This window comes from Thermobia domestica, chromosome 17, assembly GCF_964235325.1.
Source record: "Thermobia domestica chromosome 17, izTheDome1.hap1.1, whole genome shotgun sequence".
Taxonomy (NCBI): Eukaryota; Metazoa; Arthropoda; class Insecta; order Zygentoma; family Lepismatidae; genus Thermobia; species Thermobia domestica.
The window spans coordinates 88,733,035-88,750,040 of NC_137470.1; the positions used below are offsets into that span (position 1 = coordinate 88,733,035).

The 17,006-nt window shown below is 38.0% G+C and overlaps 1 protein-coding gene across 7 annotated transcripts in view; it reads left to right on the forward strand.

Annotated features, from left to right (window-relative positions):
- Positions 1-17,006, forward strand: part of LOC145673820 (uncharacterized) — a 234,519-nt gene that overhangs the window by 191,399 nt on the left and 26,114 nt on the right. For 6 of the 7 annotated variants that reach the window (XM_081743587.1, XM_081743586.1, XM_081743591.1 and 3 more), the window contains one exon: positions 8,128-8,310. The exons of the other annotated variant lie outside the window; for it this stretch is intronic. In XM_081743587.1, the coding sequence (XP_081599713.1) occupies positions 8,128-8,310 (183 nt within the window). The remainder of the gene's footprint in view (positions 1-8,127; positions 8,311-17,006) is intronic. 7 annotated transcript variants of the gene reach the window in all.

Sequence of the window (17,006 nt, forward strand, 5' to 3'; positions counted from 1 at the left end):
TGTGGGACCTTGAATAAAGAGTTGTGTAAAAGCCTCATAAAATGCTTTGGGAAGTAATGTACTATAGGGTCAGAAACATGTAGATTAGGTAGAAATTATGAAAATTAAATAGAGGCTTTCGAAATGGGGGTGTGAGGAAGAATGGAGATAATTATTTGGGTCGAGTGCAAAACGAAGAAAAAAGGACAGTTCTAGATACTGTTGAGAAGAGGAAGAGACATTGGCTAAGAAAGAACTGTACCGTGAGGGACGTGCTAGAGTGTATGGTGGCAGGAAAGAGAGGGAGAGAACGAAGGAAGATACAGGTGATGGACAATATCAAAACAGAAAAATCGTACGTAAAGTCTAAGAGGTTAGCGGAACGCCGTGGAACATGAAAGCTTCAAAAGTTAGCCTAAACGTATCGATCATACGGAGTGCCATGGATGCGTAGTGAACCACTCTTTCTTTCCAACATCAGTTGTGCATTCATAAGCATGCAGAAAGGGGCCTGGTGTAGGAGTTGTTGAAAAGATTTTTGTTTTAAGAGAAGAGTGAAAAGTGACAGTCTGTGAATTCATAACCTTTTTAATGTTTGCTTACTGTGACCCCTTGACCACTGTCTCATAAATAAAACGCTTTTATGCACATAGATTGGATACAAAAGTATAAAAAATGGTAATGTCTAACATGCACATAAAAATGATCAAGAAATTAAGAGTAAGAAAAACAAAATGGGAGTAGAAATGGAAGAAAATAAAATCGTTTCCATGATTCTTACTCGAGATATTGGAAATCTTCACCACTCCTCACTCGAAGCTGAAGAGAGTTGAAAAGAAAGGACAAAGTTGAAAAGAAAGGGATTAAACTAGGTTCGTGAAGGTAACAAAAACTGAAGGAAAAGTTTCTTCAGACCGTGAAGGAACATAGAAAAGGCCAGGAGAAAGAAGTGAAGGAGAAACTAAAAAGAGTATGAATGAAAAAAGAAAAAAAATCAATCTCCACCATAAAGACTAAGTCTACCAAAGGCTAAAATTAAGGTGGAAAATCCAGCATCTCTGCCATAAAGAGTGTGGTAAGAGTTAGAGAGAGAGAATACCGAATTATACAGGATCTCGGTGCAGCCACCGGAAAAATACCTACTTCTCCAGCTCAGTTAATTCGATTTACTCTATTTTGACAGTTCTAGAACTTGTGTCAAGAACGCACGACTCCAGTGGGCCAAGCTCAGAATGCCTGTAACCTCCCAACTTCACACACATGTTAACAGATCCTAATCATGTGCTCAAACAACCACATCCGGAAGAGATTGAGGGTATATAAAGGATGTATTTAGGCATGCTTGACAGCTTTTATCGTCGAAAATCTACCATGCCAAATGGATAATTTGGCAGAGAAAGAGAAGTTGAAGGAGTCTCTGCTTTGAGGTTATACAACAGTTTACGAGGGTGTTTGGAGAAGGAAAGAACTAGTCATCATTATTCAGTTCAGTCGATCACAGCTTTCTTGCAAAGAAAGTTTTTGCTTTGATATAAATTGAATAAAATAAAATAAAAAGAAAGATGATGCTTAATGAGAACACATATGTTTTCAGTTTTATTGGTTTCAGTCAATAACCCACCAGGAATCGAAAATTAACCATTATCCATAAATAATGCACACACACAGAGATAACAGTATACAGAGTGAACCTGAAAGATGTGCACAAAATCCGGGAGGTGATTCGTGACATCGAAAGAAGATCAATAGTCGAATTCCGTATCGTGTAAGAGTGGCAGAGTTGCCAGTTTGGAATCGAAAATCGAATCGTGACAACTGCAACGGAACAGAAAGGTGTGCACATACTTCGGGAGGTGATTCGTAACATCAAAAGATAAAAAGTTTTTTTGCATGTTGTCGAATTTCACGTCGTGTAAGAGTGACAGGGTTGCAACTTGGAATCAGAACTCCAATCATGACAGTTCGAAAGGATCAGAAAGATGTGCGCATACTTTGGCAGGTGATTCGTCACATCAAAAGAAGACAAGAAGTTCTCTTGCATATTATCGAATTCTCTTGCATAGTGCATTGATGTGCACTTCTTTCTATTCCGTTCCGATTGTCAGGATTTGAGTTTCGATTCCAAGTTGGCACTCCTGTCACTCGTACTCGACGACATGCAAGAGGACTTTTTGTCTTCTTTGGATGTTAGGAGTCACCTCCCGGAGTTCGTGCACATATTTTAGGTTTACCATATATATACAGGGGATAGACAAAAAAATCTAAAACACTTCATACATTGCACGTAAGTTTGGACCTCCACTGTACAACATGTTTTGCGGGTGCCGATCGTGTTTTGTTTTCAGTGTGTCGTGTGGACCTTCCTCTTCCGTAAATAGTAACCAGTTCACCTATGAGTGTCGTGGTGTGAAAGTGGTGCGGTAAAATGGGCGACCTGACAGACTTCCAGAGAAGCATGGTCGTTGGTGCCCGTCTGGTTGGAGCTTCAGTGGCAACAGTGGCGAACATTGTGGGGGTATCGAAAGGCACTGTGTCCAATGTCACGAGGGCATACACAATTCATGGGCAAACGACGTCTGCAAAATACAACAGTGGTCGAAAGACAATCCTGTCAGATTGGGACCGGAGGGCATTAAAACGGATTGTAGCAGCTAAAAAGAAGACCACTGCAAAGAAAATTACACCTGAACTCAATTTCGGCCTACAGAACTCGGTTTCATCGAAAACAGTGCGACGGGAACTTCATAAAATGAAAATTCATGGCAGGGCCGCTATCGCCAAAGAACTGGTCACAGCAGTAAATGCGAAGAGGCGTATCCAGTGGTGCAAGGACCACAAGGCGTGGACTCATGAGCAGTGGAAACACATAATGTGGTCCGATGAATCGACCTTCACCTTGTTTCCAACAACCGGCCGTGTTAACGTATGGAGAAAACCGTCTCAGGCCTATGATACAGATTGTCTGCTCCCAACTGTAAAGCATGGGGATGGTTCTGTTACAGTATGAGCAGTGAAGTCGTGGGTTTCTGCTGGTCCCATCATAGCCCTCCATTGAATAATGAATGCTAAGGTGTATGAGGCCATTTTGGGAGACCAGTTTTTACCCATGTCCCAAATATTGTTCCCTGATGGTGATGGCATCTACCAAGATGATTTGGCACCCTGTCACGCTGCAAAAACGGTGAAATCATGGTTTGAGGAGCATGACCAGGAGCTATCACACCTCTCCTTGGTCCCAAAATCACCAGATCTGAACATCATTGAGCCATTGTGGTCTGAGTTAGAAAGACATGTTCGGTCTCGTTACCTTCCACCAGCATCCCTTAAGGATTTAGAGTATGTTTTGGAGGAACAATGGTACAAAATTCCACACACCTCTATTCAGGAGCTATATACGTCAATTCCACGTCGGATCCAAGCTGTTTTGGACACAAGAGAAGGCTCCGTAGTATACTAGGTATGCTTTTCACACTTTCGCAAACGTTTTGATTTTTTTGCCCAATCCCTATGCCCAACCCTTTTCTTACATATATAGGATGTAAGAAAAAGGTGCAGCAAAATTTCAGATGTGAATTCCGTATGGGTAGACAAGTACAAAAAGTTCATATGTCGGGAAGTGCATCGTTACAGAGTTACGGGCATTGAGTCGCGCGACGGTGTGAAATAATCACACTCTGGATGCCCCTCAATGTGGCTCAATTTAAACCTCGATAGTTCAGCTTCTAATTAAGCTAGGAAGATAATTTTGGTATCAATGTCTTCTTGAAGGATGAAGCTTTCCACTGATATGCATTTTCATGGTGGTGGCAGAGCCAGGGGCAAGTTATCCTATGCATCCGGAATGTGGGTTTCGAGGAAGTCTCGATAGGTGTTTCCCGTCAGCCTCTACGGGAGTATGTTTGGGTCTAGTAAAGTGTCACCGACAATACCGCACCACACACTGAGAGCAAACGGTTGTTGATATCTTCTGGGACTGATTGCATGAGGATTATCGTCCGCTCAAACATGTACATTATGGTAATTGAAGATGCTTTCTCGTGTGAACTGAGCCTGATCTGTAAAGTATTGCGGATGGGAAAATGAGATTAACGGGACACTGCTGGGGGTATCACTGCCAAAAGCGTACTCGCGGCAGATAGTCCGCTGCTGACAAAGACTGCACTTACTGCAGGTGATATGGATACAGGCTCGCTTGACAATATATACGCCATATCTGCATATGGTTTACACGTAGTTCATCCGTCAGGAAGACATTGATAGCAAAATTACCTTACTAGCTTAATTAGGAATAGGTTTAAATTGTCATATTGAGGGGCGTCCAGAATGTGACTATTTCACATCAGGAGGCTCAATGGCGTAAATCTGTAACGATGCATTGCCCGACATACGGTCATATGAACTTTTTTTACTTGTCTACCCATGAAGAAACCACCCCTGAAATTTTGCCGTACCTTTTTGTTACACCCGTGTACACTTCCACATTACAGTCCACTGATTATCGATCATCGATAATCGTCAATAGTCAGTCGATATGTTATCAGTTTGATGATGTAAGTCAAATATTCACATCTATTCATAATATTATTAAATTGTCTTAAAATTAAATGAATAAGTTTTCTGATTTGTAACAACTACAATGTTCTAAAACTACCTGCTACAAATGTAAAGAAGCTGGTTTCAGGTTCATTGACATTGTGTTCATATGGGATATAAGAAGCAATCAAATATTTAATTGTTTGGTAACCAAGAAGTGCAGATGAACGACTAGGATTCTTTTATTTGGAGGTCCAGGGTTCGAATCCTGCGACCAACCGTCCTATTTTTCCAGAGATTTCCTCAGTCACACCAAGCGGATGTTGGAATAGGACTTCAAATATAGGTCCTGGCAGACTTCAAAATTTCCTCCTGCGTGTGAATTGGACTAGATGAGTATTTGTTTTGTAAATTAATAATAATAAATGGTATGGACCACCACACTAGACTTTCTTGCTCCCACTTCTTAAATTGAATCATGTCATGTTGCAGTTGTCATCGAAAATTCTTATTTATGAAATATGAACAGAATTATAACAACAGGCTTTCCAATGCTCCTATATTTCGTATTTTTCCTATATATCTGCGTCTCTTCCTATAAACCCCTATATTTCCTACATTTTAACTTAACGTCCTATATTTTTGCTGCATTGCTACTTCCACTTGTGAAAATAAGGATTTTCACCTCCATAAGACTAAGTTGTCATACTCAATATCAGATGGACATGGCCGCTATTTACATGAAAAATTGTTGTACGATGTTTCAACTTCTGGTAACGTCTTCAGTCTTGCTGTAGATGAAACAACAAATGCAGTAAGTGATAAACAGTTCGATGTTTTTCTTCTTCAACCAATTGTGTTGTTTACTCATTACCTGGACAGTGCATTTTTGGGGCACGCTCCATTTTCAGATTTTTTTCAAGCTATTGCGAAAACTATTAACACATCTAAACTACCTCATGACAAGTTCCTCAAGCTGGAAAGTGATGGACCTAATGTGAACATGTCCTTTCAGCGAATGTTAAATGATTGGTGCCAAGATCAAGGGTTACCAAAGCTTCTTGTACTTTGCACACACATTCTAATGCGTTTCATGGTGGAGTAAAATCATTGTCGTGAGATATTCAAGATTTTTATGTGGATATATTTCAATGGTTCAGAATGTCTGCGGCTTGACAAGAGGACCACAATCTTGTCCAGTCAGTATTGGATTTAGAAAGCCATTTTTTCCTGCGTCATGTTCCTCGCCGATGGTTAACTTTGCGTCCTGTGTGCAAACGCATCGCGGAAGAACTCCCAGAACTGCGTAAGTACTTTTTGGAGAATCTGCCAGCACAAAATAAAGCATATCATAAAAGTAATCGTTACAGAAGGGTAAAACAATTTCTGAGAGACGTATACTTACAAACACTGATTTTCTGATGCAGATCCTTTTTACGCTTTCCTTATGGTGGTTGCTTAGTACTGGTGAGCTACGGACGAAAGCATTACGAAACTCATATAAAATATTGCAACGAGATAATTACCCATATGTTATATTTAGAGTAGAATGTATGTTCATATTACAATTGGTGTAATTTTCATGTGATTTTTTTATTTCTACTTATTGGATAATTAAAATGTTACTTTTTCACAGCTTCACGAAACCTCCTATATTTTTTGTCGTGATAACCTACTTATTTATATATATATATATTTCATTAGCGTTGGAAAGCCTGTAATAAGCAGTTTCAGAAAACATTGTCGCAAGAGAATTCAGCCCGTGAGCAAACTAGTCCTTGTGTATATTTTGATTACAAACTGTTTATGCTATAGTGTAGGGTTGTTAAAGAAATATTTATTTATGAATTAAGAATAAATTCAACTCAACAGTTTTTGAGAAAATTGTCCGTGAAAAACAACTCCAGTAGTAAACTATCCTTTGTGGACATTTTCGTGTAAAATGATTTATGTCGTATTACAGAATTATTAATAAAATATTTATTTATGAAAGAAAAAATCAAGTGAACAGTTTTTTGGGAAAATCACTCGAAACAGCTCACCCAAAAGTAAACTACCGTGTGTGAACTGTCCATCCAAAATGTCTTAAACTGTATTGTAGAATTTTTTATGAAATATACACATTTTTTGAGCCATTTGTAAGAAAATCGTGCAAAAACACCTCCCTCTCAAAAGCAAATTACCACATTTGTAATTTTTAATGAAAATGGCTTATTTAATATTACGTGTTTGTTGACGAAACTAACATTTATTTACGAAATATGAACAAAATTGCTTCAGTCGTTTTTTAAAAAAATAGTCCAAAAAGAACTCACCACAAGGGCAATCTACTTCTTCCGGATTTTTCATAGAAAAATAATCAAAATTGTTAAAGTCGTTTTCTAGAAAATCACATTTCTTTAAAACAAAATTCACTTTCTGTGTAAAGGTAGGCAGAAAATGGTAACTATTGCCCGTAGAGAATTTTATAAAAACCTTAAATTTGAAATTTGGTGGTGATATTTTGAACGGTAGGATCTCTAGGCGAGTGTACGATACATGGACGAACAGACGGACAACCATCGAAAGATCACTTCCGAGAGGCCGTGAAGCTTGTAAATCCGTTGAGATCTCAAATTTAAGTTTTATCACGATCGCCCTAATTTCTTCTCTTCTTTCGCCTCTCGATAATGAAACGAAGCACTGAGTTATGATTAAAGAATTATTTCGAAGGATTAGATATCCGAATGATTAATTTCCTCATAGTCAAAGAAAGAAAAAAAAAATCATACTTGTACACTTACACTCACCAACCCACGTCAAGTCTACTCGTATTATAAAAGTTGAACAGTGTGTACTGCTATAGGGGATATGAGGTTCAGTTTTGAAATGCGAATTTCTTACAACGTGGCATGCTTACATCCAACCATGTACACACAGAGATGCAGTCTTTCTACATTTTGTGTAGCATTGCAATCTGAGGATCAGACTCTTACTATAGAAAACAATCGATCTCTTTTATTAAGTGGAATCGTTCCCTAATATTGTAGAATTAATCACATATTTTGCACCAAATGATACGAACGAGTCCCTTAGAGTTCAAGAGGTAAACCGGGGGTGTGTAAAATGTGAATTCACGAGTTCGATGCCAGCTCACGTCATGTGGAATAAACTTCGGATTTTTGCGTATTCCGCTATCCCAGTTTAATCATTTTACTATCTTGTGTCATTACTCATATTTTTGTTCCTGTTCTCCATTAACCTACATGAATAACCGAATATATAAAACTAAAATATAAAAATAAATGAATTTTGTATATTTAAAAAGTTGGTATCCTGGTGAACGGCTCGTAATGAAGTATCATCATCTTTATAATAAGTATGGCATAAAAATTCTTAAGGTATGGAACAACTCAAGAAGAACTGAATTGTACATGTAGATCAATTTTTATTGTATGAATAAGACACAAAATATAATACTTAACGATAGTATCAAAAGTATTTTCCGCATGAAAAACTACTTTAGTTGGTTGCAGTTCTTACAACTTTTCCTTCTTAAAGCTGTCCGTGGAATATCTTAGTGTTTCTGATATTCTTCCGTGTGTCAGACTACAGTCATTGTTTTCTTCTGTACAGATTCCTAGAACAACATTATTCAGAGAGAAGGCCCGTCTAGTAGCAGCTGGGAAACTTCCTTGGTCGTGCCTTAAGAAGAGAGATCCTGACTATGACAGCTTCAAAGAACACAGATTGAATGAGGCAATAGCTGCATGTAGAGAAGGGAAAATGTCTCAGAAAGTGGCTTCCGTTATGTTTCAAGTTAGTATTATGAATATTAGTAATTAACAAAAATATACTGAAGGCAGTAAATGTAGGCACTCGAACGGCTCGTCAATAAAGTGGGTAGGTGGATGTGAATAAAAGAAAAATAACATTAGAAACCGGTTTATTGAATGTTATGACAGAGAAACATATGGACAGGTCGAAGTAGGAGTAGGATATCAAAAGAAAAGATAATCTAATAGGAGGGTGATCGCCCGCGGAATAAAAATAGATTAAATTAAATAAATAGTTGACGATCTATTTAGTTTAAGATAGCATCGACCGTTTTGAGGCTATGATTACATTGATTAATTATTTACTTCGGAAAAACAACAGGGAAATGCCTAATTACAGTTTTCCATTGTTGTATGGTACTTTAGTAAAATACGTGTTTGTGTGTTAAAATACACATAGCACGATATACAGCTAATTTATTTAGAATGAATATTTTGTTTATAACTAAAATTCCTATATCTGGGTGCCCTGCTGACATTTTACAATACAATAAACACCTTTTTCTGACAGGCGATACATCCAATGCATTAGTCCTTTGCGCTGAGTATAAACCTTATTCAACAATTTACTTTTTTTTAAAAAAAAATATATAAATAGGTTTTAAGATTTTGATTTTTTAAAACAGATCTGAATGATTTTGATTTGCACTTTGAAGGATTCTGCATATAAAAGATTAAAAAATTAACATTAAAATAAACAGGTAAACATCTTACTTCAAACATGTTATTAAATAATAAACCATTGCATTGAACTTTTTTTTTTTTTTTTTAATTGTGTACATTAGAGTGTTTTCAGCTTCCAAGACAGAAAATTACTATACTGAAATACATAGGAAAGTGATCAAACATTCCAAACTGAAAACTAACAGGACTTGTAGGAAAAGAATTGCTAACCATAATATTTTTAAGCTCAAAAGAATAATGCAAATATGAACCAACTCATTTAGTTTATTGCATGTAGTGTCCTAGGAATACATTCAGCATTTATAGCTTGAATGCATTCAGTATTAATTTCTTTCTGCTCTGAATGTCGCAAATATCAAGTAATACTTTTAACAAGTGGATAGTTTCAATTAAATCCTTGAAGATGAAATCTGCATCTGGTGTAGGTGGAATAGCAGTTTTCATTATAGAAGAAGTGATCGAAATAATTGTTAGCATCCTTTAATTGGTACTTGAATGTAAATATTTATTCTGAAGCTTGGAAAGTAGTAACCATAACAACCATATCCAAGACAAAAGTTGGTTATATCAATCATTATAGGCTTATTTCTATAATGAATCTTATTCGTATAATGTTTGAAAAAATAATGTATAACTCCTTGTATAGCACTGTCTGTGATCAGTTGAGTATTAATCAAGGTAGGTTTACAAATGGTAAATCATTTGCAAAAACATTTGATAAATTACCTATAATCATTTATTAACCCTAGAAACACCAAGGTATTTTACATACAGAAATGCCCAGGGTGGGTCATTTGGACTCATACTTATCAATACATGATATTAACTTATTTTAAAGAATTTTGTTATAAGATATTAGTGATTTACAACGTTTAGGTTAGGTTAGTTTCGGTTAGGTTAATTTTAGTTTACACTAAAAAAAGTTTTGTAAGGTATGAATGGTGTACCATATGAGAAGTACAGATGGTTATCAGAAAAATGGAAACACCTGTAATTGGCAACACGTCAGATGTATGGGTTGGCAGTGGTGTCGTGGCGCCCGCAGAGCCAGACCGCTGGTGGTGGTGTGTTAGGTCGGTCTCCATACTACGTCAGGCGCAGCGGAACAGCAGTGTCCAGTGGCTGCAGCAGACGGAGGTAGTGTAAAATGGGAGACCTCTCAGATTTTCAAAGAGGGCAAATTGTTGGTGCGCGGTTATGTGGAGTGAGTGTGACGGCAGTGGCTACTGTGTTAGGTGTGTCGCGTGGGACAGTGTCGAAAGTGATGACGGCCTACACAACACACGGGAAAACCACATCGGGGAAGCGGAACAGTGGGCGGAAGAAAATCATGAGTGACAGGTCACGCCGGGTATTAAAGCGCATTGTCACGCAGAACCGTCGTGCCACTGCGGAGCAAGTAACGGAGGAACTCAATCAGCACCTCCCCCACCCTGTTTCGACAATCACAGTCCGCTGCGAATTACATGACATGAACTTACGGTGTCGTCGTGTTGCACTGGCCAAACCGCTCATCAGGGACCATAACGCTTTCGCACGCCGCAAATGGTGCCGTGACCATGCAACTTGGACCGTTGAGGACTGGAAACGTGTGATATGGTCGGATGAGCCATCCTTCACCCTATTCCCAACCACGGGCCGTGTTTATGTGTGGAGAACGCCCAAAGAAGCTTATGATCTGCAGTGTCTCCGCCCAACTGTGAAACATGGCGGCGGCTCGGTGATGCTGTGGGCCGCCATATCATGGTTTTCATTGAGTCCTGTGGTCACACTTAGCGGACGAATTACTGCCAACGATTATGTCGCAATTTTAGGAGACCACTTGCATCCTATGGTCCGGATGTTGTTCCCGGACAATGACGCCATCTTCCAGGAGGATAATGCACCAATTCACACAGCTGGCGTTGTTGCAGCGTGGTTTGAGGAACATCGGGATGAAGTTCAACACCTCCCCTGGCCCGCCCAATCTCCAGATCTCAACATAATTGAACATCTGTGGTCCGTCTTGGAAACACGACTCCGGCGACGATTTCTACCTCCATCCTCTCACAGAACTGGCCGATGCCCTGCACGAGGAATGGTGTAAATTTCCACTTGCTACCATTCACGACCTCTATGCCTCCATCCCACGTCGCATCAAGGCTGTTCTGAAGGCGAAAGGTGGCCCGACACCATATTAATGTGGTAAGTTGCAATTTCGTTCAGGTGTTTCCATTTTTCTGATCACCATCTGTATATTACTACGAGTATAAGTATTTTTATTATTTGTATTATTTGGAGAGATATTACATCCTTCACAGAATATAAATCATATCTTGACACTTCTTAAGTTTCTTTATAAGGGCATCCGATAGAAAGCAGACATATGCTAAGTGTAAAACTCTTGGTTTCAAACGAAATTCCGCTATAAAAGGTATAATTAAGAAAATCGTACATCAGAAATTTTCACTTCAGTAGTCCTTGTTCCAAATTCACTTTAGTAATAAAAATGTTTCTGCATTGATTCCAAAATATAATTTCAGAGTTTGATATAACACAATATGTTGATTTCTTGACAAACAATTATGAATTTACCCAGAAAATCACACCAGCGAATAATTTACTTACAACGAACGCACAGACGCTTTATACCACAGAATGTTCGCTACACACGTTCTTCTTGCCTACTTCGTACTGTTGCTTCTGTTTCCGTGCTTTCTTTGTTGGACACAAGAAACACTTTTTTTTGGCAGTACCATGCTGATCTGAAATCTTCAGGGTTTCCACTCTGCGTTTACCCAAAATTCTTGCATGCATTTCTTGAATTTCCTTTGGAAGCCCAACCTGACTTCTTTTCTTCAGATGAGGAAGAGCTAAATTTCGACTCAATTCGATCAAAAACTTCAATCGCCTTCTGTTTGGATTGGATTGTTCCCAGTCAGGATTGAGATTCATCCACACAAAGTATGCGGCAAGAGCAGCAACATCAATCAGGTTCATAAAAAATGCATGAGGCCAACGGTTGGATTTTCTCTTGCAGGAATATTCATGTAACATTTGATCCAAGGTGTCCACACCGCCTTTCGTTTCATTATAGTACAGGATTATTTCTGGTTTGTTTTCTTTCTCCACTATCACACTGTCATCATGATGCATGGAAAATAGAAAGGGAAGGACACACTTTCCCTTTTTTTGGAACATAAGAAACAAGAACAAAATCTTCATAAAAACCAAACAGTGAAGAATTCTCCTCTTTCTTCCTATCTGCTAGGAATTCTTTCTGTATAAATGTTTTTTTTTCTAACCGTTCCCACCATTGTGATTCCATTTTTTAACAGGTCTTCTGCCAAATTGAAATCAGTGAAATAATTATCACAAGTAACATTTCTATGACTTATAATAAGGTTCAATCAACTGAGTAACTACCCCTGCTCCAAGTCCTGATTCAGCCTTTGCGTTGTTTTCTTTTCCCCAAGTACGGAATGCTCTTGAGAAGGTATGAGGTTGCTGAATCACAAGCCCATCATACTTTCATGCCATACAGAGGTTGTTCAGCCTACGTTTGGCCGATTTCGTTCCTTCCCCCTCCCGGGCAGAATGGACTCACCCGACCTGGCTCGTGGTGTCCTGCAGTGTTGTGCAGTGGCTTCCTGGGAACGGAGTTGTTTTTCCGCGCGGACGACAATAACGCACAAAACAGGACCATTGCTGTGAGTGTTGTGTTAAATTTGTTTCCAAGTGTGTAGGTTTCCGCTCTGTGACCAAAATGCCACCCAAACTAAGCCGGTTTTGGGAAGGCTATGTTGCGGCTCTTTATGACGCCCACTTTAGTGATTCTGTCAGTAGAAAACAGTGCAAGAAGAATGGTTGCAACATCAGTTTAAGTGGAATAAAAAATGTAATTAAAAAGTACAAGGGTAACGAAGCTCCAACATTTGGATCACCAACGAAGTTGCCTAGAAAGCGGGAATGCACCAAGGCCACCTCCACCATGCAGAGGAAACTTCGCAAAATTGCAATGCAAGAAAATCCGCCAACACAAAGGTGTATGGCTAATCGTCTTGACGTGTCTTTGAGGACTGTGAGCTGGACGTTACACCATCAACTCAAGCTGGAAAATATCATGAAAGCTGGCGGCCATCTTCTCACGGATGCCCACCAAAAGGAACGAAAGTGTAACGCCCGGAAGCTGTACGAACGGCATCTGGCAAAACAAAGGTGGATGTACGTCATAACGCTCGATGAAGCATGGATTTACCTTTCCGACTGCGGCAAACCGAGAGCCATCATGTACCGAGATAAAGGCAGCAGGAACTTCAGAAGGTGGGTACGTGTCTGTAAAGAATCCTTCCCAAAAGGGTTCATGGTCGTTACTGGCTACTGTTACCGAGGTAAACTGAATATTCGTAGGGTGGCGAAGAACTGCAAAATAAATTCGCAGTATTTTCAGGAGCAGATCATGCGGCCGATCTACAAGCATGAGATTTCAACAATGTACGGAAATGACGCCAATCTGGTGCGCATTCATATGGACAAGACCTCATCACATACCTCACGATCGTCCCTCGCATTCTACAGGGAGATGGAGGCGAGTGGTATACAGGTGATACCTTTGAATGAGGTACCTATTAAATCTCCAGGTGCAAGTCCTATGGACTATTGTGGATTTGGATTGCTGAAGCGGGCTTTGGGAAAACGGCGTGTGACAACTGTGGAAGGACCTTGGAAAGTTGTGCAAAGGGAATGGGATAAGATCCCCCTCCCAGTTCTTCAGAGAAGCCTATTACAGTGGAAATTACGCTGTCGGGCTATTGTTAGGAACCAAGGGAAATACATCGAGCACTTACGGACCTGGCGCCATGGATTCTTCTAAATTTTTAGGTAGGTCGAAATTGGCCAAATGTAGACTGAACAACCTCTGTATTTGTCCGGTTTAGATGGGATATACATTCTACAACGACTTATCAAGAATAGTCGTTAACCTGGTTCGGCTAAGTAAGATATACAAATTTCGAGTGGAATTTCTTTGCATGTAAAAATTAGCTTCAATAATTATATACGATTATTCTCACCTTTACTATTAGAATCATAAAGTCGGTGAACGGTGTTAAAAATGGTTTATTAGTTGATATACTTTATAATATCTTTTCCTTAAAACTGTCAAGCACACAAACTTGCTGACTAGGTATCCATAAACATGTACATAGCAACAACCATCCCATAATAATATCTTACATATCTTAAAAACATTCTTCTTCTGTTATTATTAAATTAACATTCTATGAAGTATAGTGCATATGTATGAGCACTTTCTGCCCAAGGTACAGGTAATTATTAACCTATCCAAAGTATTTTGTTATATAAAAATGTCGCCCGACAAATGGACTGAATATAAAAGTCATAAGCGAGTTTGGCTTTTATGTTCAAGAACCACTGGTCCGTTTACAATAATGTTCTTAAATTACATATGTTCTTTATATTTTGATCACACCTCGTATATATCTTCATTACATTTCATATATATACATAGATACATTTATAATAAATATTACACTTCATCAATACTTATTTTTAATTACATTCATTATATTATTATTATATTTTCTTATTAAAAATGTCGTCGCTCATTTATTTAATCGTTGAAGGGTGCGAATTCAAAAATCGTAAGGGACAAACATGAGTTACAAATGGTCAGGGCGCATTATATGATAATCATTTTAGGTGATAATTTAAAATAAACATTAGATTAATAAGGCATCACAACATAGAAGAATCTCATTCAAGATAGTTGTCGAATATTTAGTTTTATAGAATAGATCTTCTTCTTAACATAATCTTTGACAGTTAAGTTTTTTTACACAAATCAATCTAATATAAATAACCTTTGCTTTTAATTAATTATAAATCGAATTATGATTCTTAACATTAACAAGAAAGAATAAAAATCATTTGAAAATTAGCTTTTCAGTCTACCTAAAACTCTATTTAAGCACTTCAAGTATTTATAAGAATCGTTTTCATTATAGGTATTAACACATAAACTTAAAAATAAAAATTCACAAGAATCTATAACTGATATGAATTTAACCTAATTTCATTAACGGTAATCAGGTTACGTTCATACTTGCATATGAATCTAATAAAGTACATTGTACTGCACAATCATGATTAGGTTCTGTACTATTTTGTACATGTATTACGTCGTGATTCTGATTTTGATATGAAGTGCCATCTCTTGACCTCCAATTACGTCTATCCACGTAGTTCGCTGTATTCCTGGAATTTCGCCATACATTACGTCTATTTTTAAACCTATTTTGATTATATGGTCTAACATATGGATTGCTACGATTAATTAGGTTAGGCGGATTCCCTACATAACTTTGCCTATTTTGCTCATTTTGATTGCTAGAATTTACTCGGCTTAGGTTATGTTCCGTATTATTCACACTTCGGATATTCAAATTCCGAACTGGCACAAAATGATCTGAATTATTCTTATTTTTACTCACTCCTACTTGCTGATTCATAGCATGGTATTGAGTTTCATAGCATTGGACAAGCATTAATAAATGGTTGAAACTCATACACTGGGTGGAAAATAAGATCTGTTGTAACTTAAATGGAAGCAAATTTCGAATCGATGCTATTATTCTCGATTCCGATTGCAATGGATTAACGACCTTTAATTCGTTGTATGTATTTACAACAAACTCTACAACAGATTTATGCAATCGAGGATTGAAGTGTTGATTTCTAATGGTGGCATCTCTATTTGCCAGCAAAAAGTCATTTTCATAATTTGCGATTAGTGCCGCTTTGAATTCTTCATAAGTACTGATGTGATCACGTACTGCTTTAAACCATAATGAACAAGGTGGGAGTAATACATGAGGGATTAATTTCATATATTGTGATCTATCTATACACATAATATTGCACTCATCCTGGAATTTCTCTAAGAAAGAAGTAGCATTCTCGTTACACTTACCACTGAATTTACTCATAGCTCGTATTTCACTCATCTTAACACTTAATTTTACCTTCCTTTTATCATTCCGTGTACTTGTTGAGTGATAGTTCCTATCCATTACGTGATGTGTTGTTACACCATCTATGTTTCGCCCATCTGTACTCTTCGGATGTATTTCGTCCAATATAATATCCTCATCAGACCCCGGCGAAGGTGAGTTCATCACTGGTGAGTGGGGAAACTCCAAGCGATCACTACACATGTTATTACGGTATGTGTTGTCCTTAACCTGTAGCATTCTAATTTCTTCCTGTAACGTAGCTATCAATTGCGTATTTGCACGTATATTGTTAGAATTATTGATGACCTGGATCTTTTGTTGTTGAACAGAAGATTCGGTTACTTCTAAATCCTTTTTTATATCGCTGATTTCTTGGCTCAGGTGGTTGTGATTATCCTGGCATTCCTCCGATATTCCTTTTAACTTTTCCTCGAACTGCGAGGTGATATCGCTCATCGTCTGGATAATTAATTGTTTCGTTTCATCCGACTTCTGTTCCATCTTCTGTTCTATCGTCTGCTTCAATTCTTCGTATTGCTTGTTGGATTCTTCAGAGTGATGCTTCATCGTCTGCTTTAACTCGGTAGACATCTGCATCAATTGCCGCTGTAAGACTAGCAAGATTCGGTCTTCCGATGTCAATCCTGATGTTACACTAGGTTCACCGTTGTTACTATTAGTGGATTCATCCTCCATTATTTCAGTGTCCATTTTCCTTACAATTATTCTACCACTTCTCAGTATGGTCAAATTTGTATTCATTAACTTAATTGTAAAAGTAAATTCACCCTTACTTTACTTCGGGGTAAGAATTTATGAAAAATCCCGGGTGAGGTAAACCAAAATTTTTACAACGACTTATCAAGAATAGTCGTTAACCTGGTTCGGCTAAGTAAGATATACAAATTTCGAGTGGAATTTCTTTGCATGTAAAAATTAGCTTCAATAATTATATACGATTATTCTCACCTTTACTATTAGA